General features: G+C 46.5%; 1 protein-coding gene across 1 annotated transcript in view; it reads left to right on the forward strand.

Annotated features, from left to right (window-relative positions):
• Positions 1-27,017, forward strand: part of LOC136638587 (zinc finger protein 585A-like) — a 904,673-nt gene extending 877,656 nt beyond the window's left edge. The window contains exon 7 of the mRNA XM_066612623.1: positions 26,262-27,017. Within this exon, the coding sequence (XP_066468720.1) occupies positions 26,262-27,017 (756 nt within the window). The remainder of the gene's footprint in view (positions 1-26,261) is intronic.
• Positions 27,018-27,396: the final 379 nt, after the last annotated feature.

Consider the following 27,396-nt stretch of genomic DNA (forward strand, 5'->3'; position numbering starts at 1 on the left):
AAATCATGTCATCAATATAGCTCCATTAAAGGAGAAGCTTTTTCGGGACAGAATCTGAGGAAGCATCATTCTAAGTTAGCTATGAATATGTCAACATATTATAGAACCATGCAGGGACTCATGGCAGGACCACTGTGACCTGAAGATTCAAGATCTCCCCTATCAGAAGTTAATAAAGCCACAGTGGCACAGCCAAATGTGTTATAAGTCGTGGTAAAATTCTATATGGCTTGTAGTCCATTTTTGTGGGGGATACTGATGTATAGAGCCACCAGTTGCCTTCACAAAGATGGGCTTTGTGGAATATTAGGAATATAATCAGGAGTATTAACTCTTTATCATATGAACCTAGGTTCACAGAGAGGGACTCTAACTTTAAAAATGCACACCAGATATTCTTAAAACTCCAGTACTCACCCAAGTGAAGCGGAGATCAATAAGGACAGACTGATATCCAGGAATAACCTACTATAGACCAGGCCCAAAATAGAAGAGCCTATGCTAGAGACAATGAGGAGTTGTGGCTCAGTGGAAGAACATCTGCTTTGCATGAAAAAATTCTAGGTTCAATTCCTGGTATCATATGATATGGCAGAGAAAAATTTCTCTCTGAAACCCTGGGAAGACAATTCCAGTTCATGTTGATCATACTGAGCTAAGATGGACCTATGGTCTGATTCAGTGTAAGGCAGCTTTCTATGATCCCATTGTCTGGGTGGCATTCGCTGGGAAATTATCAAACAGTTGTGGTTTCCCCAGGAAGTCAATAATGTCCTACAAATTACTAGGAATACTGATTGTATAGGTCTTGAACAGGGGTGCCCAAACCCCAGCCGGGAGGCCACTTGCGGCCCTTGGGGGCACCCAATCAGGCCCTTGGGGAGCCCCCAGTCTCCAGTGAGCCTCGGGCCCTCCAGAGACTTGCTGGAGCCCATGTTGGCCTGATGCAACTGCTCTCAGCATGAGGATGACTGTTCGACTTCTCATCTGAGCTGTGGGACAAGGGCTCTCTCCAGTACTTGCTGTTTCACATCTGTGATGCAGCAGTGGCAGAGAAGGAAAGGCTGGCCTTGCTTTGTGCAAGGCCTTTTATAGACCTTGAGCTACTGCAAGACCTTCATTCATTCATATAAATTCCATCTCTAATAAATTAATTTATGTACATTTATTCAAATTTTAAATGTAAATTAATTCATTTTATCCCCGGCCCCCGACACAGTGTCAGAGAGATGATGTGGCTCTCCTGCCAAAATGTTTGGACACCCCTGGTCTTGAAGATGGAGTCTACATAGCCAAACATCCCTACTATGATAGCGCCAAGACCCAAAACAATGGCGCATTCAGTTTTGTGGCTTGTGCATAATCAGGCCCTACAATTTTTTTCTCTATGCCCATGCACATAGCACCCAAGGATAACACTTCAAGTGTCTGATGAAGTGTTCCTGTTGTAGCTCCTTCTATCATTGCTTTGCAGTACATACATAGCAAAGCATAACCAGATGAGTTTTTTTTTTTAAGGTAGGAAAAGCTGTAAAATATATGTTTTTAAAAATACAGGGTATAAAAACATAAAGTGAAAAATTCAGATTTTAGGCGATGACATTTTCTGTTTTACCGGCAACGAAGTGCCTCTTCAACATTGATTTTTGGCTCCCAATTCACAAACCACTGATGGTTTTATCTAAGGCAAGGGAAGTCTTATTATCCTTTCCCCTCTTTTCTCCGTGGATTCTAATTAATCCTTTAAGACTGGTGCTGCCGGCTGCATGTTTGCTTAGGAGGAGAGTATGGGGATATATATTCAGAATCCCTAAAGAGTTAAAACTCTCCTTGATGCATCAGCTTGGCAGGCTGCTTTTGTAAAAAAAACAAAACAGTGAGCTTCCTTGCCAAGCAGATTTTCCCAAGCTTTTACAGCCCCACAAAACAAATCAGATGAAAGGAAGCCATCAGGAGGGGGTGGGCGGGTTGAAAGGATGGGGAAAGAAAAATGATAAGGCTGCTAGGTTACTTGTGAAATCTCAAGAACCATCTTAGCTGATTTGTAATAGAAAACTAGGCACCTATTATATTGTTATAGTGAATCTCACAATGTTTGTGATTGCCAACATTCCCATGTGATTCTCAATGACCTCAGGTACATTTCATGAATAGCCAACAACATATATTTCACTGTTGGTCAGAGATACAGCAGGGAGCGATGGCAATCGCATGTAGGTGATTATTGAATGCATTAAAACCAAATTCTCTCTGCATCTGTGAAACGCTCTAATCAATGAAAAGGTGTTCTAGTAAAAGTAGTATTATTAATCCTTGAAAAGGAAAGCAGTAAGGCAGGACTGAATGTTCAGAGTAACACTGATGTTGTGCTTAATGATCTAACAAAGGCTACAGACGGGCCATACCAATTGAAGTCCTCACAGATGTGAGATGTGCTTCCACAGCACACATCTACAGAGAAGTCATAAACTGGTCCGGCAACCATTTAATTGGCCCAGGGAATCCTGGGAATGCAAAGACTAGGGATCTGCCCAGATCCCCTACCTAAATGTGCTTCTGTAGCAATATGTTAGAAATGTATTAAGTCTAGTCCAAAATTTGCCCTTCACTGGTTGCAGATTTCCCATTATAAGGGGTGGGTGGGGGGGGGGAGACTTGCTATTGGAAGCAAGTTCTAGTTTGGCTAGAAAAACAAGCAGTGGAATGTGTTGTTTTGGGAACACTTCCAAATTGAGCAGCGGGATTAGCTAGATTGGAATTCTTGCTCAGTTTGGGTTCAGAAAATGGTTACTCCCTGCCAAGCGGAAAAGAAAGTGTTAGCAACTAAACCCAGAGAATTATATTAGCATCAATAAAGGGGCAGGGGCCAAACCATACATACCCTGAAAGCAAAGCAAAGAGCACCACTTGGCATGTCTTGGAAACTGCAGTGTGTACCACATGGTGATGCTATGCTACATAATTACTTCTATCTTGAGCCCACAGTTTGCAGGGATGGGTATATCGTGGTTGGTCAAACTGTGAGCAGCCTTTACAAGATCAGAATCCAAGAGCAATGTTGCAGTGGGATCAGATGTACCCTAAGGAGAATCGGGGTATATGCCAAGGGATCTGCCAAGAGCCAAGATGAAAGGGAAAAAGTGGACAATCAGACTCCAGGGACAAGGTCAAGTCATTAGACAGCATTTGAGGGTTGATCCGAGGGTGAGAGGCACCCATGTTTTGTGGGAATCACCAAGAACTCAGAAGGGAAGGAATTCAGGCTCTGTTTTGCCATGGAAGACTATGAACTTATCAGAATGTAGGGTACGCACAAAGCAGTGAGTACTGGTTGGAGCACTTTTTGAGTGCACTGCATAGTGCTTTAGAAAAGACTGTAATGATTGGCCAATGTACATAGTTGTTTTTTTTAATTTCTACCTAAAGAAAATAATCAGGACGGATAGCAATTATTTTCCTGCCTGCCATAAAGCAATAAGGTCCCATTTCCATGTTACCTAGAGCAGTGTGGTGGCTGTACAGGCCCATGTCTTCTGCCCACATGGTTAGGACAAATCATGTGGTTAAGTTCCATGTTAATGTCACCCACTTCATTAGGAGGTGTGTCATGAGCATGGTACATCACCAACATAATTGGAGGGTACAGATGTTATCCTGAGCAGAAACTACATCAACTACATGCTGTAAACAACAGGTTAACCAGGCCTCAAAGAGCTCAACAAGTTGGCAGATTATGGGTCAGGATGGGTCAGATAGGTAGGTGATGGCTCTAAAATGAAATGTCACAGAATTTAATCTCATGATTATGCTTCATTTACTTAGGGCACAATCCTACCCTGCACTAGAACAGGCAAGCCAAGAGGCTTGCACTGTATCCAGCACAGGATAGGGGCCCAAGGCGGCTCAGCCAGAGGCAAGGGGAAACTTTTCCCCTTACCTCCAGGTAAGGCACCTTTGCCCCAATGGGTCTCCTTGGACTTGTGCCACCTCCTGAGGTGGAGCGGCTTCATGCCACGCCAAACACCCCAGGAACGAGGGTTGGGATCCAGCATAAGTACTGGATCCCAGCCCCACCTCCTACTCCCCCCACCTACCCCCGGGGCCACCCACCACTGGCCCCCCCACCCAGGAACGCCTCCCTCCTGCCTCCTCCCCACCCACCCCAGGGCCTTGCAATGGCCCAGCCGGGCTGATGCAAAGCTCGCCGAGGAAGCTGGCACAGAGGCTTGTGTCAGCCTCCGCAGGCCGGTACACCTCTGAGTGCTGGCCCGGCTTCCTCCCAAGGAGGCGCAAACTTTTGCAAACCTCCTGGGCTGGCAAGGGACTTGTGCTGGCCCATGGGCGCCTCAGGACTTTGCCGGCCCCTTAGGGCCCAATCTTAACCAGCTCTTGGGCTGACCTTTGGGCCACTTTTGTGCCACTTCGGGAGTCGGGAAGCTGGCGCTCAGACATGGAAAAAAGTAGGCAGAAAGAGATGGGCACTGCCCCACCAATCTGCTGCCTGAACTGACTACTTCAGGTGGCCTCATGGATGGGGCAGGCCTGCCTCTCCAGCCAAACTCAATATTCTCTTAGTAGTGCCCCGCTAAGAGACTTGTATGAACTGGTTCTCAGCAATTGCACTGTAGAACAGAGAAAATGAACGAAAAGTTGAAAGCAGGGGGTTGTTATTACAAACTAGACGCATATCCTCAAACTTTTTAGTTTAGTGGTACTCAAACCTTTTAGCCCAGGACCCACTTTCTAGAATGGTAATCTGTTGGGACCCACCAGAAGTGATGTCATTAACCTGGAAGTGACATCATGGTCGGAAGTGACATCATCAAGCAGGAAAAATTTTTAACAATCCTAGGCTGCAATCCTATCCACACTTACCCAGGAGTAAGCTCCATTGACTATCATTGTTAAAAGCCTATACATTGTAGCCTGTTAAAAGTACAGATCTTCCCAAATGCAGTCACATATCATGTTGGCATCAAGTCTATGATACTAAAAATAAAATATTGAAATGAATGGAAACCCACCTGAAATTGGTTTATGGCCTACCTAGTGGGTCCTGACCCACAGTTTGAGAAACACTGAATTAGAGTGAGGCAAAGTAAGATTGCCAGTTGGGAAAGGTAGAACATTATTCAGCTAAGGTTTCTCTTGTCAACCCCCAATTACTGTTCTTGTGATTCTAGAACACAAGAGCCATGGATCAGTCCAAGGGCCCAACTTCTTATATCTCATAGTGGCCCACTGGGACCATCTGGTGGGCCACTGAAATCTATGACCTCTCTGTATTCTTTATTTATGGCCCCCAAAGTGCCACAATCCTAGAAAAAAATGAATATAAATGGATATCTGTGCACATTTGTTTCCAATGGGAGCTTTTTTACAACTCCCATTCACTTCCATGGGGTCTACACTGCACCTTTTTAGGTGGTTTATGTCGTCAACAGAACCTTTAGAGAAAATTCCTCTATTCCAGAGCATCCTTACCTGTTGACATGGTTCATAATTCTCCTGTCTATGCAGAGCCATCAAGAAGTGAATACTTTGAGTTGTTCCTCTTAAAACACAGGGAATACAATCTGTCTTCTGCATTTTCTTTTTGCAGTGTTGAACAGACCTCTAGTGGCAATAAAAAATACATACCATCATACATAAATAACTTGATTTTTTTTTTTTTAAAAGGCAAAAATGGAGGGTTCACATAAATTTCAAGATGTGATCTAACCACCTACTTCCCTCTCCACCCCCTGAAATAACCTACCAGCATAGGCAGCATTTGTCTATCCATATGTCACAATAGACTCTTTGTGCATCATTCCGCTGCACGTAAGATCTCAGCTTGTAAGATCTCCGGCTTTTGCAAAATAAAATCCACTGTTGTTAGTTCCATTTACTTGTAGGGGGGTGGGTGGCATACTTTGTACCATCAAGAGAGCTGTTGTGTTGTAGGGTTTAAGGAAATGAGCTCTGAGCTAACCAACCCCCAGGTCAACCATAAAACTAGCCTAGTTCTCATGGAGTTCAAAGGGACTAACTCACTGGCGAGGATGTCTAGGCTTGCAGTCTTAGATAAATGACCAACTCACAGCTTCAACCAGTGGCCAGGCTTTACATGGCCTGGCTTCACATGCCCGTTGTAAAGATTGTCTTCCATGTACGTGATGTGCTTTAAACGTTTAGTACTCATTTAGTAATTGCCCAATTGATCTTCATTATACTTCTTCTGAAACACCTGATTTCAATTACATTTTTCCACCTGATCGCTCTCCTATGTGCAGTGAGGAAGAGAGAACATGCCCATCAAGCATGCTTGTCCCAGACGTCCAGGAATGGATAATAATAATAATACAGGTATTTCTATACTGCCTTTCTTGGTCCTCAGATTTATCCTTAGACTTAGACTTAGACAGTCGGCCTACATCTTACGTGAGGGTTACATTCCAGAGTCAGCATGTAAAGCTTATACTCAAAATTGCCTTGACATCTGTAAAATGCATACTGTCTCTTTAAAAATGATGAGACACAGGCAGGAACTGAAACCCCACAGCAGTTTCCTTCTCCAGAATGCTGGGCAGAATTTCCTGCACTATTTTAATTGCTGGTTTTTTTTGGTTTTGGTTTGCCAGCCGGGTGAAATTGAATTCATGGAGATCCATCACATGCAAGGTGTGAGTCAACTGTATGCATGTTACATATGACAGTATGAAAGAAAAGTCTAATGGACAATTGTGGTGCTACAGAGTAACACTGGGAGAGGGAAATGCCACGAAATGAGGCTTAACCTCCAGATAGGCCACTTGATTCAACGTGTCCATTTGGCAACTGCCAGGATATACACAATTCTAGAGGGCGAGGACAGACCTGAAGAGCGTGCTTGCAATGATGTGGTATGTGGGCCCACAGATTGACCTATTTTGCATGCACCTATTTTGCATGCAGAAAGGCCAGCGCAGTCCTCCAGAACAGGGTTGGGCAAACATTTTGGCAGGAGGGTCACATCATATCTCTGAAAATGTGTCGGGGGCTGGGAAAAAAGAAATTTACATTTCAAATTTGAATAAATCTACATAAATACATTAGAGACAGACCTTAAATGAATGAATGAATTTTACTGAGCTTATTTATAATACACATGAGAGCTAAAATACAGGCATGTAGAACCATGAACTGTTTGCCACACACCTCTTGCCTAGTGAAAGCATACAGACCAAGCCACACCAAGCCAGAAACACATGGAGACATAAGTTGTTCAGAGGCAATAGGAGGGGGGGTTCAAATAATGCCCAGGAGAAATAATAAAATAATAATAATACAGGTATTTATATACCGCCTTTCTTGGTCATCAAATTTCTCCTCAGACTTTAATTCAAGGTGGTTTACATAGGCAGGCTGATTCTAAATCCCTGTAGGGATTTTTACAATTGAAGAAGGTTCTGTCTTTCAAGAACCACAACATTTCAGATGGATCTTTTATGATCTGGTATCACATTCTGGCCTCCAGTTTCCTCCCACGCAGGCTGACAAGCAGCTCCTTCGTATCTCACTTGAAGGGTGGCCAAAGAGCAGGTGGAATAACTCGGCTAGGCTTGGCCGCTCACGGAGCCGGTGGCCTTGAACTGGTGACCTTCGGATGTTATCTTCAGGCAAATGGAAGCTCGACCCTCTAGACCAGACCTCCTGCCCTCCTGCCCAAAACACATGGAGACTATAAAAGGCCTCACTCTAACTCGGCCTGCAGCTTGTGTCTGGTGGTCGCGACCTGCAGTCGTGGGCCAGCGCAGACTCCAACAGTCTCTGATGGGCCAGAGGTTCATTGGAGACTGTGGGCTCCCAGCAGGCCGGATTGAGGGCTGCAAATGGCCCTGGGCCAGGGTTTGCCCACCCCTGCTCCAGACTGTAGCATCTCAAGGAGCAGAAAAGGAAAATACCCCTATGCAAATTATCGGAGAGCTCAGTTAGTCAGGCTAGATAATATTGGGCTAAGCATCCAGGATGCTTGACTCTGTATCGGGCAACTGCATATGCGGTATAATTAATTTTATAAGTTAGATTTACTTTTGGCAGACAGTGCACAACCAAGAATAACTAATACTAGGGAACCCAACACTGGTTAAAGCTCTGCTGAGGAGTAATTATTATTCAGAGCACAATTATACTGCTTAAATAGTGTTGCTATCCCATGGGACTTGGTTTCCCAAGGGACACTACTACTATTTCCAGTCTTCTCTATGGCAGCGACTAGCAATATTTGACAGTCTAACTCCACACAGCCCCATTTAACAGAGAGAGTTCAATTCCTAACTTTGTTCTATGGAACTCATGTTGTTTAGCTTACCTGCCCAAGGTTATGCCTCTCCTGCTATATACAGATATGTAGCTAGCAGAGAGATTCGTGAAAAGCAAATCATAGTAATTCCAAGCTGAATTTTAGCTAAAGTGCAGTCTTGGGCCATATGCACAAACAGTATAGCTAAGAAAAGTACTATAATACAAAGGTAGTTTGCTTGGGGCATCCATAATACCTTTTCAGTGTTCTCATTTTTCAAAATTATTAGAACTGCTATAGCTTCTGGGAAGAGAACTGGAAAGGATAACAAAAGCCTACAGTGAGGTACAGTAAGAGATATTTCCTCTTTAAGAAGGAAAAAAAATATATAACTACCACCATGTAGACTGGCTTGCCCACCTACATGGATAAGCTTGAATTTTCACAACCTTGGAAAATCAAAGGAAGTCCCATGTGACCTGTAGAGACAATTGCAGTGTAATTGGATGGATTTAGCAAGGCGGCATTTAACTTTGTCCCTTCAGAGACGAAATAATTACCATTAGAAGCTTGTTTGCAAATGAATCCATAGGAAGAATCCTCATCCTCATGCCGAAGTCAGCCATTTAAAAGTCATCCTAAATACAAGATGAATCATATGGTCCCTGCTAATTGCCTAGCCAGTTCTGGGATTCTAAGGAACTTCACCAAGGCCTGGCTGATGCAAGCAACAGAATGAGATTGTAGAATGGACAGGAGGTGGAGATATCAGTTTTCAATGCTTCCCTCAGTTCAGAATACTAATAAAAACACTCTTTCTGCAAACAGGAAACTACTGTATTAGGGAGAACTGTTCTAGCCCAGTTGCATCACTAGGAGAGTGTGGAAGTGCAGACCACACCAGGTGATGCACTTGGGTAGGGGGTGACACCACTACTGGTTACAATTGTGAAATACTGGGTTTTTGGAATAATATTTGGAAATTTGGAAATGTTATATTTCATTCAATGCTGAATTCCATGAAGAATGCATGGAAACAAACTGTGTTGAAATATTTGTATTCTATGCAAGGATATGGACAAAACCAGAAAGGGAAAACACAACTGCCGTATGTAACAAAAAGTTGATTTCTTTAACTCAAAACTAACCTATGAGACCGATTGTTCTGAGAGCCAAAGAGGTGTTATTATGACACAGCAGGGAACCAATAAGGTGTTAGTATGAGTCAACTCTTATTTCCATGTATCAGAGCTGGGATCCAGAGAAGTTGTTTTTCAACTATCATGCCAAAACCAGGATTATCTGCAGAATATGGTGCATGTGTGGGCTGATCATGGTGCTTACAATGCCATGTAATAGCCTCGTCTGCCTGACAAACCACGCTACCCGCACAGGAAGTTAGTCTGATTCCTGCAGCACGATGCAATTTAGCTCACTCAACCAAATTCCCAGTTAATAATCCACCTGAAGAGCATCTTATTATCTTTCAGTCCTATCCTTTCCTTATGGTGCTATAAATATGCTTTTTTTGTGTTGACTAACAGCCCAATCCTGAGCTGCCCGGGGTGCCCAGCCTAAGCGGCACTGAGAATGGCTGCCGCCGGATCCTGTGCACCTCGGGTTTCCATAGCCGGCACCTTAGGAGAAGGGGACTTTCATCCCCTTCTTCTGGATAAGGGAAGCAGCCCTGCAATGGGGTTACTCACTACTACCACCGACCAAAAGTAAAGACAGCGAAGACGCCCCCCTCCTCGCCCCCACCTCCCCATCACACCTCCCCCCTCTCTCCACCCCCTGCTGGCCTCGCCCCTCCCCAGAACACTTCCTACCCACCCCCCTACCCACCCTGCTTACCGTGAGACTGCCGAGCTGTGGAGGCTGGGCGCACACACCCTCCTACACACCTACCACCGGCCAGTGCTGGGCTAGCAGGGATGATACCCTGGCGGTGAGGCCTTATGGCAGGTTTGCGACAGTGCGCAGAGGTACAAAGCCATGACACTGAGCCCAGGATTGGGCTCTAAATCTTCTGTTAAAATTCAGTCCAGTATATACTTTTAAAGGAATGGTTAAATTTAATTCAAAAAATCTCAACTGAGGTTAATGGTTTTGTTTCTTTTTAAATTAAATGTATACGACTAAATATTAGTGCCAGACCTCTCCAGCCTTGCACCTCAGGGCAAAGGTCTTCAATGGTGCTCCCCGCAGGATGTTGCTGCCCCCACAAATCCACCCCCCCCCACTTAGCTAGAACACAACGGAGCCTTGCGTGACTTCAGGACGCAATGGGAAAGCCTCTCTGAGGTTTCCCGATGCTTTAAACTGTGCTTCCGTGGGGTCCTAAAGGCACACAAAGCTCCTGCATGCAGTGGCATCACTAGGATTTTCGTCACCTGGTGCGGAAGGCCTACGCGTCACCCCATGCAGCAGGCGGGGCAGCTCCCCAGGTGGTGGGCGTGGTGATGTGCCATCGCCCCGCCCCCACTGTTTTTTTGGCTTTACCTTTTGTTAGAACACAGATATTTCAATGTGGTTTGTTTCATTGCAGTCTGCATGAAATTACACATTGATTGATATATAACATGATGGTATTATTCCTCCAAATTCTGATTGTAGTGATTTTCAAAACTTGTAAAGTCTCACACTCACACACATCCCGTGTCAACTTACTAACACCTTATTGCAGCAGTTCTCAAACTTTTAGCACTGGGACCCACTTTTTAGAATGACAGTCTGTCCAGGACCCATTGGAAGTGATGTCATGGCCAGAAGTGACATCATCAAGCAAATTAAAATAAATAATTATAAATAATTAAATTAAAAGAAATAATAAGGGGGAGCCAGTCCTGTTCCACCAAGTGAATCTACTCTGAAGTAAGTCCCACAGTGGTCAATGGGGCTTACTCTCAGGAAAGTGTGGGTAGGATTGCAGTCTGTGAGCCCAAGCCTATGCATGTCTATTGAGAAGTAAGTCCCATAGTAGAGCTTACTCTGTAGCCTGCCCGCAATAACAACCCCCAAAAAGAATCAGTGACATTTCCAGCCCTCCCAGTGCCCAGTTTAAAGTTCCTCTATTTCAGGCATATCAAGATAAAGACCCACCTGGCTTTGCAAGTGCAAAATAGAAAACTTTCCCCTGACCATTCAAGCCTCTTTTTTTGTCCTTTTTAGAGGGGGGAGGGGGAGGCTGCTTTCTGGAACATATGTTGAGCTTCAGTTCCATTGGATTGGGACCATTCTGGTGTCCTCATATTCCCCTTTGCCTGGCCTGACCACCAGCCAAGGCTGGTCTGCCTACCATGATGTGACCGTGAGGCTGCTTTGCTTTCCATAGGGCTGGGAGGGAGGGACCTCCTCCCTTTTCTGTTTTTGGGGGCTACATTCATTGGATTGGGACCATTCTGTTGTCCTTGGATTCCTCTCAGCCTGCCCTTTCCGAAGGACTATGGCAAGTACGCCTACTCGAGAGTAAACGTGCGATATGGCTCACTTTCACTTTCCATAGGGCTCCATGCATTTTTTCTTTCCAGTTTTTTGACCATAACTTTTGAAGGAAAGGATCGATTTCAGTTCCGTTTTTTGCATTGCACTCCACTGGCCATTCTGCATCCAACGGTGTGTGGCATGATGGGGTAGCTCCAAAAGCCGCGAAGTCAGCGCGTCCTCCCCCAGGGTGCGTTACCCCTGGCGCGTCACCAGGTGCAGCTCGCACCCCCCTAGTGACGCCAGTGCCCACATGAGCAGTTTGCCCCATCGAATGAATGGGAGCTCCGCCACTGCTAAATATTGGCCAATTAATTTTTACCAAATATAATTAAAGTACATAAATAGGAATTACTTATTTTTTTTAAGTATTTACAGTTTCATATAGGAACAACTATAATAAACACACACAGACACACACAACAGTATCAAGCCATTATTCATGTGACTACCATTGTATGGTAGGGATCACTACCTGGTATAGCTCCAGAATGTATTATGTTTACATTACTCTTTACCATACTTACCATAACGAGAAAGCATTTATTTATTTATTTATTTATTTATTGGATTTGTATGCCGCCTTTCTCCCCGAAGGGCACCCAAGGTGGTTCCAAGCAGTTGTGTAGCTAATGAAAGTGTAGCCTGGTGCCGAGTGCAAAATGATGCCCCGGAAGTGATGTCACACCCAGACTTTAAAAAAGTGAAAAATGGGGCAGTAGCATAGTTAAGGCATCTGCTACCTGGGGTCAAAGAAGATTTTGTAGCCCCACAACAAAATCAAATTTACTTTATTAAGTAAATAAATAAAAAGTTTTCTGGTTAATTGGCCATAACTTTTGATAGAATACAGACATTCCAGTGCAGTTTGTTTCAATGCATTCAGCATTAAATTACCTTTCCAATGATGTATAACATGATGGTATTACTCGTACATACAAAGGTTTTCACAATTTTGGCCACTAATGTCAAGTTCAGCTTGTTGCCCCCCTAAAGCTTGTTGCCTGGCACAATTGCTAACTTCTGCACTTAGCTATGCCACTGATTCCAGGATGCAATGGGAGAGGGCAACAAGTCATTTCAGAGGTCATTTCAAATGTTCCAGCTGAAGCATTTTAGCACAACCGAATTGCAACTGCCATTCTTTTATTGAGACGGGAGATGGGAACAGGACATCAGATGGTTTCCTTCAAGGTAGGGCTGGATATTTCATTTTCCCCAACACACTGTGCCAATTCATTCTCACCAACGTGAATGTCTCTGGCAAGTGGAATGTGGCTCTACTAACATCATGTGCCCCCACTGGATACTGTTTGTGACACAAATAGCAACAAGTGACAGCACTCTCCTGACATCCATGCCTACAACAAATTCCTACAACAACCCAGAGATGGAAACTGGAGAGAGATGTATGCCACGAGGCTTCCTCAGGAACAGCAACGCCTTACTGTTTTGTTATATATGAACAGGGAACAGATCTGCATCTCCTCTCTCTGAGCAACTTATCTACTTCTCTTTCCGGCACTGACATAAGGACAATGCACCTCCAAGACAAGGAAACAAATATTCCCTTACTTTGAGGAGGCCTCTGTGAGTGACACCCAACTGCAGGATGCAGCACATGTCCCATTGGCATACCTGTGCCAGTGCTGGAAAGTTGGTTAGGATTTGGGCCTTACCCTCCTTTTTTTCTGAACTATGAAGAAATATCCAAAATGGAGCGAATCCAACATTAGCATTACTGCCCTAAAACTTTATTCATCTTTCATTCTTCCTTATAGATGTTGGCTTCAGGAACCTGAACAATGAAAAATTCAGCTGGTTCAATTCCAGTTCTGATTCATTAGTATCTTTTTGCCTCACGGGTTCAGTTCTGATTCAGTAACTACTAAATAAAGCATGTGCTATTTACCATTTTTTATATCTATAAGTGAACCAAATGTTAAAGACGCTATAAGTCTCCCATGCACTCTCTTTCAAGAAAGAAAGAAACCTTGCAATTCCTGGAACTTCACCACTTGGGAGCAAGTGGGAAAAGTCAACATATGAATGCTGACAGTCCAGACGAATTGTGATGGTCCCCAAACAGATGCCTGTTTCTCCACTCTCAGGCATGTTGCCATTCACCTTAAAGGACCTATATGGAGAGAGAGAGAGAGAGAGAGAGAGAGAGAGCAAACGAAACGTACCAGGTCGTTCAGCAGCATATGGGGGAGTAAATACATGCAACATCAAAAGAGCTGTACAGGTGGCAGTCAACATGAGAAGTATCAAAGGTGTAAAATTGTAAGTGCCAAATTCTGACCAGCTTTAATGGCACTAACTCACAGTAAGTCATGGACAACTGTTCATTTTCAGATCTAAGAACTAAGGAGACAGATAGAAGTGAGCAGCTTAAAGCTGCGAAGAGAACAGATTTGAATTGAAAGTAATTAAAGCCACCGGCAACCCGCCACCTCTTCATACCCTCTTTTCAGTCACTCTTGCTAGAGCAAGAGATTAGTTTCAAATGAAAAGGTTGCATACCAGTTGGACACATTGCTGTGTCAAGTGTGGGTGCACCTGTTGTCTACAGTTATGGAATCCTGCATTCAGATTTATAATGCAAACACGATCTTTGTTCTACAGCGTGATGAATGCATCGGTGTCAAGTAATACTCAACCCAAGAAGTCGGTACTCATGCGTCATACTGCATACACGGCTATAATCCCATCCCACTTCACATGTACACCAGCAGCAGCAGCAGCAGCTCAGCACTGCTCTTGACTAAAGCCTGCACGAGATGATCTTTGCTTCAGCAAATGGATGTAGTAAGACCCAAGATTTCATTTATTACATTTTAAAGTGCTCAGAGCAACAGTTCCTATGGAGTTTGTTCAAGGCTGACCCCACCATTAAGAAGGATTAAGTGGGCACCTCAAGCAGATGACTCGGGGCACCATTAGGCAGCACTTAGGCGAGGGCACCATGTGTGTGCTTTACTTCAGGCACCAAACTATCTTGGGGAGGAGCAAAGTCCTTATAGGGTCACAAACCCATCCATGATTTAATTGATCCAACTAGTTAAATCAGGGGTGCCCAAACCCCAGCCCTGGGGCCACTTGTGGCCCTCGAGGCCTCTCAATGCGGCCCTCAGGGAGCCCCCCGTCTCCAATGAGCCTCTGGCCCTCCGGAGATTTGTTGGAGCCCACACTGGCCCAACGCAACTGCTCTCAGTGTGAGGGCGACTGTTTGACCTCTCGCATGAGCTGTGGGATGAGGGCTTCCTCCAGTGCTTGTTGTTTCATGTCTGTGATGCAGTAGGGCAGCAAAGGAAAGGCCAGCCTTGGACTTTTATAGGCCTTGAGCTATTGCAAGACCTTCATTCATTCATATAATTTCATCTTTAATATATTCATTTATGTAAACTTATGTTTACTGTCAGAGAGACGACGTGGCCCTCCTGCCAAAAATTTTGGACACTCCTGAGTTAAATCATATACTGAGGAAGACATTAGAACAGGGATGCCAAACCCTGGTCTGGGGGCCATTTGTGGCCCCTGGGGACCCCAGTCTCCAATGAGCCTCTGGCCCTCCGGAGACTTGCTGGAGCCCATGCTGGCCCGATGCAACTGCTCTCAGCACGAGGCCAACTGTTCAACCTTTTGCATGAGCTATGGGCCAAGGGCTCTCTCCACTTCTTGCTGTTTCACGTCTATGAAGCAGCAGTGGCAGTGCCTGAAAGGCCGGCCTTGCTTTGTGCAAGGCCTTTTATAGATCTTGAGCTATTGTAAGACTTTCATTCATTCATATAAGTTCTATCTCTAATATATTCATTTATGCAAATGTATGTAAATTTACTCAAATTTTAAATGTAAATTAATTCTTTTTTTTCCTGGCCCCCAACACAGTGTTAGAGAGATGATGTGGCCCTCCTCCCAAAATGTTTGGACACCTCTGGTCTATCAGGTGATGAACAGGGGGGCCCAGTGCAGTGCTTTGCCCCAGGTAATCCAATGCTGGCTCCCAGGTAAGAGTGCATACCCTTGGAATCTTATGTATTCCACATTTACTGCAGCTCACAGCTCCCTGGAACCTGAATTAATTTCTAGCTCCAAAATGACAGGGTTGTTTTTTTTAAATGCAATATAGCACCTAACATTATCAATTTTAGTCATGCTACCTGTTGCCACATTATATTTCCCATGGTAATTTTCTTTCCTTGCAATAGGGAACACTGGATAACCCCAAGTACCTGAAAACAGCAGTTTTCAAGGCAAACAAAATGAAGATGTTCATTTTAGCAATGCCTGCTTGCCTTGGGAAAAGCCTTTTTGCTCCCATAAAAACCTTGTTATTGCAGTCCAATTGTCCAAGGCGACTTGATTAAATGACCCAAGCCCCAAAGAAACAAGCCCTTCAGTCCTGTTTGTGAGCTGTCCCCAGAATGTGTTCATATGCAAGGAGGTGTGGGAAAGCCAGTCTGCTGCTGAAAGAGCCAGTCAAGCAGGCGGTAAGCGTTTCTGGAAAGAGGAGCTGGCAGAGGCAGGATCTGGCCTTGTTTGCTTTGGGCATGTTGGCTTGGGGAAGCCAGGACTGATGCTGCTTTGGAGCCAGCACTGATAATGCTGGCTTTTGTAGCCCTCTCTCATTCATTCCCAACCTGTGCATTTGTTAAAAACTGATGTTTAAGTAACAAACAAAAAATCAACTCTCCCCCCCTCCCCGAGTCTCCAGTGTTTCAACCTTTCCATACTGATCCTGTAAATCAGATGGGCCACATCCAGCCCCTGAGCACAAATATGGCCTGACCCTGTGGTAGGTACCCCTCCCAATGCAAAAGCAGAGGCTGCCAAGGGTACCTGCTGCCTTCTTCAGCATGGATGATGATGAAGATGTCCAGTCATTAAGTCATATCTGACTCTTCGTGACCCCATGGACCACAGCACGCCAGGCCCCCCGTCTACCACTAACTTCTGGAGTTTGTCCAAATTCATGTTCATTGTTTCGGTGACACTATCTAACCATCTCATCCTCTGCCATCCCCTTCTCCTTTTGCCTTCAACTTTTCCCAGCATCAGGGTCTTTTCTAAGGAGTCCTTCCTTCTCATGAGATGGCCAAAGTATTTGAGCTTCTGCTTAATCAGGGTTGATTTCCTGTAGGATTGACTGACTTCAGCATGGAGGGACCTCAATGCTCAGGGGGAATTGTCAACCCCTGAAGGCCACTCTGTGCAGGAGAGATGGAAAAAAGGGGCAGGGAAGGCTAATGGCAGAGATTGATGTACTAATGATGTGTAAAGGGTCTGCAGGGCCTGGGGACTACATTTACCAAGAGGCCCTGCTGTGACCCTAAGAGGAGGAGGAGGCCTTGCCAGAGGCTGGGAGAAGGAGGGAGTGGGAGGCCTGAGCCCAGGGAGAGAGGGAGGCCTGGAGCAGGTGTGTGGAGGAGGCCAGCTAGGGAGGGAGTGGCAGGCTCTGGGTGCAGAGGGATGAGGGAGACTGAGCTGGGCTGGAGGCTCCACTGGGAAGCCCAGGAAGGGCTGCTGGACTCTCCTCCTCCCTGTGGAGGGAGCCTGGTGGGACTGGCAGCCACAGGCCTGGTTGAAGGCCTCATGCAGCCCCCTTGGGGGATCCTGTCCCTCTGCCCCCCAAGCCCTTGCCTCCCCTATGAAACCATCACTTCTCCTGAGGCAGAGATCAGGGTGTCTGCTGGAGCCCCCCGTGTCAGTGCAGAGAGGCAGAGCTCCTCTCCCAACCCTCCTCCAGCCAAGGCAGCCTCTGCATTCAAAGACAGTCAGCTTCCAGCCATCGGGAGTAAGATGCTCCTCCCTGAATCAGCCCAGTCTCCTCTGCAGCCATCTCCCCACATAGTGGAAAGGAATTCTGGCTTGTCCATGAAGCAGGTTTGCCAGGTCAAAAACCTCATGCAGTTCTCCTTTCTCTCCCTGTCAGGTAGTCGAGAATCAAACCAAACCCTGTGGAGGAACAAAATGGCTGCCGCTCATCCAGGCCAGGTAAGGGAGATTTGCAGGGCACAGCTTGAGCTTCTCCTCCTGTAACATTCCCAGCCACAGTCTTTTCACCTCAGTCTGAATCAGGGGTGTCCAAAGTTTTTGGCAGGAGAACCACATCATCTCTCTGACACTGTGTTGGGGGCCGGGGGAAAAAAAGAATTAATTTACATTTCAAATTTGAATAAATTTACATAAATGAATATTTTAGAGATGGAACTTATAGGAATGAATGAAGGTCTTGCAGTAGCTCAAGGCCTATAAAAGGCCTTGCACAAAGCAAGGCCAGCCTTTCCTTCCCTGCCACTACTGCATCACAGATATGAAACAGCAAGTAGTGGAGGGAGCCCTCATCCCACAGCTCAGGTGAGAGGTCGAATAGTTGTCCTCATGCTGAGAGCAGTTGTGTTGGGCCAGCATGAGTTCCAGCAAGTCTCTGGAGGGCCAGAGGTTCATTAAAGACTGGGGGCTCCCCGCAGGCCGGATTAAGAGCCCCTGAGGGCCGCAAGTGGCCCCCGTACCGGGGTTTGGGCACCCCTGGTCTGGATGATAATAGTTTCCTTCCGGCTAACCCCCTGACTTAACCCTTTCCCTATAGCCCCAAAATCTTCCTTTTCTAATGCAGGGTTCCTCTAGAAAGCCCAGCTAATCCAGCTCTGTCCCTTCTCACCTTGCTCCCTCTCTTTCCCCTCTCTGCTCTGTGCTTCTCCTTCCTCTCTCCTCCCCTCTCTTTTCCTCCTCCTTCTAGTAGCTTTCCTTAGGGCTCCATTGTGTGTGCATGTTGGTGGTTGGAGTATGTGGGTTGAACGTGACATGCGCACCCCTTTCTCACAGGCAGGAAACACACAGATTTTCCTCACTTCTCCCCTTGGACTGCAGTCAAGACCTAGGCTGAGTTGCTAATAGGACACTTCTCCATCTTCTTTCAGAGCCTGATTTCATTTGTGGACATAGCGTTGTATTTCAGCAGTGAAGAGTGGGCTCTGCTGAATCCATGCCAAAGGTGCCTGTATGAGTCCGTCACGATGGAGAATTATGAAAATGTGATATTTGTAGGTAAGGAGGATCCTTTGGCCATTAATAGATAGATGCTCCCAGCTCCAGTGGGTATTGCTGAGGGGAGTTGGTGGCCAGGCTGCATGACCTGGGCATGGCTGCTGCAATGCCTGATGGTCCCACATCCTGGCCAGCCCAGAGCTAGGTCCCTTGATGAGGAGGGTAGCCACAACCTGGGGACATGGTGCCAGAAATTAGTGGAGGTCCCTTGCCTGCCCTTTGGAGGAGGTGGATGTGTTTTGGAGGGCACTTCCTTCTGTGTTTGAGCTCTCTACCTGTGTGCAGGACCCACCTGAAAGAGAATATCCCTGCATAAATAGTGGAGTGGTATTGAGAGCTCAGATGGGAGAGCATTGGGGGACATGTCTCTTGGTAGTTTGGAACATCTCATGTAGAATGTACAGGAATGAAAAATGTCTGGGGAGGGCAGAGGTTGGAGTACAGATCAGAGAAGGAAAATAATGTTCACTGCAGGTTTATATCAGCATACTACTGTGACAGTTATAGGATTCTGAGAAATGTAATTTGTGAAAAGCTCTGAGAAGTATCTACAAGAGATGGTGACAAATTCTTCAGGTCCAATATTGTCCAATGAAACCCAAGCCAGTGGCATGACTTTGAAACTAGACAGATGGCAGGAGGCCTCAGATCTCACAAACCTAGAGGAAGACCGCATTTTTAATTGTCAGAACAATCCCCCCCCCCGCCCAATCAAGCCAGAAAAGTGAAAGAAGCAAATTTCCTGAGTGACTGCACCTTGCTTACCCAGTTCATGAACAAAAGCCACAGCCTGAGAGTTTTCTGACTTGGAGTAAACAAAGTTGTTAGCAATATAAAAGAATATTCTCCAACTGCAGGTGGCCTCATCAACTCCATGGCCAAATTCAGTCAAGCAGTCCACACTGATAAAGTAACTGGCCTCCTTAGGTAGCTTTTGCACCCTTGGTAAGGTGCTACGGATTACCAGCTCCCATTTAGGACTGAGGATGATCCATCAAGGCCCATCAAGCTACAAAAGAAGGTTCCGTGAGAGATCCGTAATGGCCCAATTCTTTTCCCTCTCCCTGCTAGCAGAACTAGCATTCTAGTGATGGGGTGCGCTTTACGGCAATTGCCAGTGGCCTTCCAATAGTGTGCAGAGCTGTGGACTTCTGGAATGCAGGCGGTAATGCTGGAATAACCCCGTGTGCAGTGGAGGGACAGAGTACCTACCAATGAAGATAGGTCAGGGGGGCGGGGGCAAACAGGACAGGGGGAGAATGGAACGGGGTGGGGAAAGGGCGGAACGGTGGAAGGATTGGAGGCATGATGAAGGCAGAAAGGGTAGCACCCAGTGCAGAAGACTCCCTGCTCCAATTGCCTGCATTCTCCCTTTCTTTAGACATATGTCACAATCCACCCCTCCCCCGCATGCAGGATGCAGTGCAAGCTTCCTTGGCATGTCTATGTCAGTGCAGGGGGCTGTAGAGAATAGACTTAGACGGATAATGTTGTAAATTCTAGAGGAATTGCTGAATCACCTGAATCAGACTTTAGTTCTCACATGAAGCATGGTCTGTTAGCAGGAAAGCTTAGCCCTCTCTTTAGTTTCAGGTAGCCCCTAAAAACGTATAATAGGGGATACCCCCTCCCAAAGGGGGGAGTGATTCACTTTCCTAACTTCCTAAGTTCACCTTCTCCTGCTTTACTGAAAATCCTCTTTGAGACCTAGGACTCTGCTACAGGTGGCAACCTGGAGTAGGATTTTGGGAAATTTCTGCGTTTAGACTAACGGCCCAATCCTGAGCTGCCCAGGCTCAGAGGCACCGAGAAGGGCTGCCGCCAGATCCTACACCTACTGGGCTACTGCGGGAGGTGCCTCAGGAGAAGGGGACTTTCATCCCCTTCCCCTGAGTAAGGTTAGCAGCCCCGCAATGGGGCTACTCACTTTACCGCCGACCTAAAGGTCGGCAGTAAGGTAAAGGCACTCGTGTAGGGCGCACCGCCCTACACAAGTGCCTTGGATCCTGCGGAGCAGACCCGCTGCCCATCCCTCCCACAGGCACACCTCCAGCCCGCCCCCCTCCCCGTGTCACACCTCCCATCACACCTCTTCCTCGCCCTCTCTCCGCCCCCCTGCCACCCTCCCCCCTCCCTGGAACACCTCCTCCCTGCCCCCGCTTGCCGTGCTGCTGCTCAGTGGTCCGGGAGACCACTGAGCCGCAGAAGCTGGGTGACCGCCCCGCGCTAGCCCAGCACCAGCCGGCGCTGGGCTACCACCGGCGGCTACTTGGCGGTGAGGCTGGCAAATGTGCCTTACGGCATGTTTGCGACAGTGCTCGGCGGCACGGAGCCGTGCCACTGAGCACAGGATTGGGCTCTAAGAGGGGAATGAAGGTTAGGAAAGACCCTTCAAGTTCCCTGTCTCCTTAATTGACTCTGTTGAGCCCAATGTGGGCTATGAGGGGTGAGCTGAGATGCTGAGCAATAGGAAGAAGTACCTTGTCTTAAAGCACAAGTGAGTTTTCCCTGTCTCAGAGAATGCCATCCTCCGTTGCGGACTGCAACAGATACCTAAAAATGTTCCTCCAGCGAAAGAAAATATTGTACAGGGTCAGATAACAACCCTGCTTTTTGCCACTTTATCTTTCTTAAATATTTGCATTTACCTCCAGTGGACTGCCTGCCTGCCTGCCTGCCTGTGGGTCTCCTTGGAACCTTGGGGATGAGCCTGGGCCAGGAAAGGGGAATAGAACCTTACATACACTGCTGCCATCAAGATCCACCCCTTCCTGCTCCCAAACTGCCCCATATGCTCCCAGCTCCCCACCCAGTCCTGTCCCACATTGCCCTTTCCACCACCTTACCTGCTCTTGCAGGGCCTCCAAGGAGCTGCTGATGTGTACACAGAGCCTTCAGCTCTTCGGCAGCTCCATAGTGCACAATGACAACAACATTGCAGTGGCATTTGTGGTGGCAATCAGGAGATTCACCACTGTATATGGCCAGTAACTAACCGTACAGTGAGCACTGCTGCCTGTAGGTGAACCACAAGTGGGTCCTATGGACCACACTACGTATGCCTCTCCCAAGGCAGGATTCCTGGTTGCCCAGGTGACAAGGACACGGGAGAGGCAGGTTGTGGGCTGGAAAGGGGGTGGGGGCTACACATGTCTATAAGGCAGACTGCAGTATAAGGGGTTTAGTCAGTGCCAGTAGTGAGATGGTAGTGGTAGGATGCAAGGCTGAGGGCTCTGTCTTCGTAGCCACTGGAGGATGTCGTAACCCAAGGAAGCTGTCCTATGAGGAGGAAGCAGGAAGTGCTGCATAACCCTCTCTCAAAGCCCATACAAGGTTACAGGCAGGGTGACCATGTCTTTTTCCAGGACTTGTCCTCTTTTTTAGCCTTGTGTCCTGGAACTTAAAAGAACTTAAATGTCCTCCTTTTCCCTGTGAGCAGGCAGCACAGAGCCTCCTTGTAATGAATAAATTACATCTAATAAATTATTCAAAACATAAGTTCTAAATTTAATAATAATATATTGTTTTAATTAAGCACACAAAATCAATTTACAAGTGTTTTTAGCTTTTATTTTGTCATGTCCTACATTTTTTTTTTTAATTTCCTTCATTTGGGGTACCTAATCCTTTTTTGTGGTTATAACATCTGGTACAGGGGAAACTATCAGCCCAGTAGCAGCATCCTTCACAGGTGGACGGAGGAAGGTGACCAAGAGGTCCAGCAAGTAGGTAGCATGAATACCACATGGAAGAAACCCCCATCCAACCTATGTTAAGGGCTTATTAATTTTAAAAATTAAAATAATAATAATAAAATAATAACAGTGAATAATTTAAAAAATAAAATTATATTAACTAAAAATATTTTATTTTATTTTATTACTTTTACTTCATGTAGTAGTCTCAATAAAGTAGTTCCTTGGAACCGGATGGTCTCTGAGTGATTTTCCATCTCCTTTTATTCTTACGGTGATAGTTTGTGGGTGTGTGCATCACAGTCAAAGACTGCAAGATCCCTAGACATGCATGTTTTGGGAATGTGTAACTGTACTGTGCACATGTCTCCAAAGCATGCGTGTGAACAGATTGGTGAAGAATGCACCGGCAGTCATTAGTGAATTCCCATGGTCCAGCATTGCATAAGCAGGTGCCGAAAGAACTGTTACCAATCAGGTGTCCCTGTTCCTTTTTGTCCTCACAGTGCACATGCGTCCAGAGTATGTGTGTGAACAGTAATCTATGGGAGAAAAAGATATATGATGCTGAGTTAACCGACCTTTGTATTTTCTGTTCTTTTCTCCTTTGCTCATGTCTGCCTTGTTGCTGCTGTGATCTTTCATTTGACCTGCTAGCCGCCCACCTCTTTTTCCCTCCCCCTTCCTTCCCACTACTCAGGTTTTTTTGCCCCAGCTCCTGCTGGGTAAGCCTCCAAATTTTCCTTTGTCCTCCTCTCCCCTACTACTCTGTCTCCATCCTTGTGCCAGTTTGCTCCTTTTCTCTCCTTTTTAAGGATTTCCTCATCTTTGTCTTCTCCTCTGTGGATAGCAACCTCTTATGTTGTATGGCCCTGCCATACAAATGGCTAAGAAATGCTGAAATGCTTTTTTATTTTGATTCCCTTTCTCTGCTTTTGGGACATTATCACCAGTGTAAAAGTTTGTTTGCTACACCTTGGTGGCAGACCTCCCATTCACTCGATGGGGCAAATGCCCTGCATGTGCCGCCTTGCGTGCTTTTAGGACCCCGTGGAAGCCTCTCTGAGGCTCCCGACGGGGTCGGAAACTGTGCTTCTGGTTTGCCAGAAGCACAGTTTAAAGCTTCAGGGAACCTTCAGGAGGCTTCCCTGATGTGTCTGGAGTTGCATGAAGCACCACGTGCTCAGGGTAAGTGGGGGGGATTTGCATGCGGGAGGGCGGCAACATTCCATGGGGCGGCACCATTGTGGACCTTTGCCCCAGGGCATGGGACTGGGGAAGTTCACCACTGCTACACCTTCACCCTTCCTTCCCTCTTCCTTCCAAACCATTGAGCTGTGCACTGGCAACTGAACAGGGTCCGAGGATACCAAAGGAATTTTCCCTTTGCACACATGTGAATGTGTGTCTGAAAAGCACACCCAGGATCATTCTTTAGCTGTGCCTGGAAGAGACAGTGATGGGTTAGATCTGGAACTAACAAACAGAAACTAAATTGAGACTGCAGCGGTCTTTTATCTCTGGAGAGCCATCTAGGAGGAGAAGTTTGTCCTTTTGTAGACAGGGTTGCCTTCCCTCTGAAGCAGTGGTTCCCATCCTTCAGGAGCCACAGACCATTGAGGCAAAAATTGGAATTGTTGTGGACAACATGAAACCCCCACCCCACTCCTGCACACAAAAATTAAATTATTACAATTACATTTGTAATAATTAGAGGTGATTTATTAGAGATTCGATGTATTATTTATAGAGATTTATGGGTTGCTGCTTTTTTTGCCAGCTGTGGCTGTGCATGGTTCATTCTCCTTTCCACCAACTGGCTGTCATTATGGGCCTCACTGCCTTCTGTGAAGGACCATCTCCACAACTCCTCCCCTTCCTCCCCTTCCTCCCTGCATGGCCCCAAAAGGGCGTTCCCACCAGCCTGTCCCCAATATCCCTAGTGGCTAATAGTGACCCTGCCCTCTCCACCACCTCCTCTCTGGGGCCTCTCTTATCCCTCACAGTTTCCTGGCCCCATCTCGGAGGCCAACCCTGCAGCCACTCTAACTGGCAGCGGTTCTCCAGCCACCAGTGCTGGGAAGCCCCATCGCTGACGTCAGAGCCCAGGGATGGCCGAGGAGGCGTCAGGGCTTCTCAGTGTCCTTAGTACCTTGGTACATGCAGGCCGTGAGTCTCCGCATGGCCTCCGCCCCCTTGGCAGAGGCGTGCTGGTCACGCAGCCTGCTGCATCCTTGCCAAAGCCTGCCATCCAACCCCTGGGATGGGAGGCGGCTGTTGAGCTGGTGTGTGCAGTTGGCTCCCAGGTGGCCCGAGCTGGGGGGGGGAATGTGCTGGAGAGGTTCACCCGTGTCTGTTGCTCCACTTCCTGTAGCCACTGCATCTGTGGGGTAAGTCAGGGGTCCAGGGCTAGACCAGATCCCAACAGGCAACTTTTTTTTTCCTGAGACATTGTGGACCACTTCTTAGGGTCTTGTGGACCACCTGAGATCCACAGACCACAGGTTGGGAACCAGTGCTCTGAAAGAACCAGTGCACAGCCTGGGCATGTTTTTGGGTCCAGTTTCCTTTGGAAAGCCAGGTCATCCAAATTCTGGATTCACTTTTTGATTATTCAACGATGGTGATGGTCAGCTCCTCCTCGTGGTGCCACTGGAAGCTCCTTGTCTTCCATGGGGCGAGCTGAACACGAGCTGAAATCTTCAAGAGCATCATCGACTGCCACATCTGCAACATTGTCCAATTCACAGCAAACCAAGCAGGCTTTGTCAATGGCTGTGGAACGACAGGTGCAGGGCACACCGCCTGTCTTCTGCTCAAGAAGCACTGAGAGAAGGAAAAGCCACTCTTGTTCGATGGATAAAGCTCTAGTACAAGGATCCAAAGAATTGTGAGCAGGCTGTCGCTGGAATGTTGAAAGGCTTCCGCATTACCGTCAACGTCCGCCAAGCCTCAGTGCTCTCTCCGCTCCTGTTCATCACAGTGATGGACGTCATCAGCCGTGATTTGCAAAAGCCGGCGCCGTGGACACTTCTCCATGCAGATGACGTTCTTCTCGCATCTGACAACCAGGCGGACCTTGAGTAGCAAGTACATGCTTGGAGTGACCAGCTTGCATTGTTTGGCCTCTGCCTCAACATCAAGAAGACGGAGTACGTGATAATGGACCCTGATGAGCTTGGGACAATCCGCGTAAGCAGCATCGATCTGTCTTGTGCTGAGACATTCTGATACCTTGGCTTAATGATCGCAGCTGACGGCAGCCTGGGTCACAAGACCACTGCAAAAGTAAACGCAGCCTGGACAAAGTAGTGTACAATGACTGGTGTCCTTTGCAGTGGCGGTGATGACTTCTGGATGGTTCATCAGCTGCACCCTTTCTGGACAACATACAACTTGAGAGGAGACAGTTTCCTATCATCCCTAAATCTGAAATGTCATTCTCAACTAGAATTTCTTTCTTTCTTTCTTTCTTTCTTTCTTTCTTTCTTTCTTTCTTTCTTTCTTTCTTTCTTTCTTTCTTTCTTCTCCCCTCTAGTTGTGGCCTTTATTTCTCTGGAATCCCTTTGCCTCTAATGAAGCATAACAGTTCTGGTCATACAACACCTTTTGTGATTTCCCCAACTAGCTACAGTTTCTTCCTTTGGTCTCTTATTGTGTTTCTTTTCTTATATTAACAGCATCGACTTGGAACCAGATTAAAAGAAAGAGGAAGCAGACTCAGTCTTCACAGCAAAGAGCCCACACAGAGCAGAGACAGTTTGTGCCAGGACTGTGGAAAGACTTTCAGCCATAGTGGCAACCTAAAGCTCCAAGAGAGAACCCACACAGGGGAGAAACCCTATAAGTGCCAGGAGTTTGAAAAGAGTTTCTGTCAAAGTGGTCATCTCATGCTGCATCATAGAAACAACACAGGGGAGAAACCCTATAAATGCCAGGAGTGTGGAAAGACCTTTAGTGACAGCAGCATGCTTATATGCCATCACAGAACCCACACAAGGGAGAGATCCTATAAGTGCCAGGACTGTGGAAAGACCTTTAGTCAGAGTGGTCACCTCATGCACCATCACAGAACCCACACAGGGGAGAAACTCTATAAGTGCCAGGACTGTGGAAAGAGCTTCTGTCAGAGTGGTCATCTCATGCTCCATCATAGAACCCACACAGGGGAGAAACCCTATAAGTGCCAGGAGTGTGGAAAGAGCTTTAGACAGTGTGGTGAACTTAAGATCCACCACAGAATTCATACAGGGGAGAAACCCTATAAGTGCCATGAGTGTGGAAAGAGCTTTAGGGAGAGCAGCATGCTTATACGCCATTATAGAACCTTCACAAAGGAGAAACCCTATAAGTGCCAGGACTGTGGAAAGAGCTTCTGTCAGAGTGGTCATCTCATGCTCCATCATAGAACCCACTCAGGGGAGAAACCCTATAAGTGCCAGGAGTGTGGAATGACCTACAATCAGAGTGGGAAACTTAAGATCCATGAGAGAACCCATTCAGGAGAGAAACCTTATGCATTTTAGGAGTGTTGAAAATCTTTTTTTGTTCAGTTAGGCAACAGAAGTTGAATCCCTTATTTGCCTCAAATAATTCATACTTGGAAAATGTCTTCTATTTTTGCAGTGTTTGTTTGAAATGTAGGTGAAGCATGTTGCTTGTTATTGTTTCTTGAAAAATAAAATTTGTCAGAATTGCCCTGTCATTATTTCCTAGATTCCATGGGCTAGACATTGCTCTTACTTTTCCAAAGTGGAAGGTCTCCTGCAGGCCAAAGGGATTCCACTTGTGGGTCTAAGAGGACTCTTTCCTCCTCATTGAGAACTTTCATTGGGAGGGGGATGGCTTATTTGTCCAGGTTTCTAACTGAATGACACACTAAGGGCCCGATCCTATCCAACTTTC

The sequence above is a fragment of the Tiliqua scincoides genome, chromosome 2 (genome assembly GCF_035046505.1).
Source record: "Tiliqua scincoides isolate rTilSci1 chromosome 2, rTilSci1.hap2, whole genome shotgun sequence".
NCBI lineage: Eukaryota > Metazoa > Chordata > Lepidosauria > Squamata > Scincidae > Tiliqua > Tiliqua scincoides.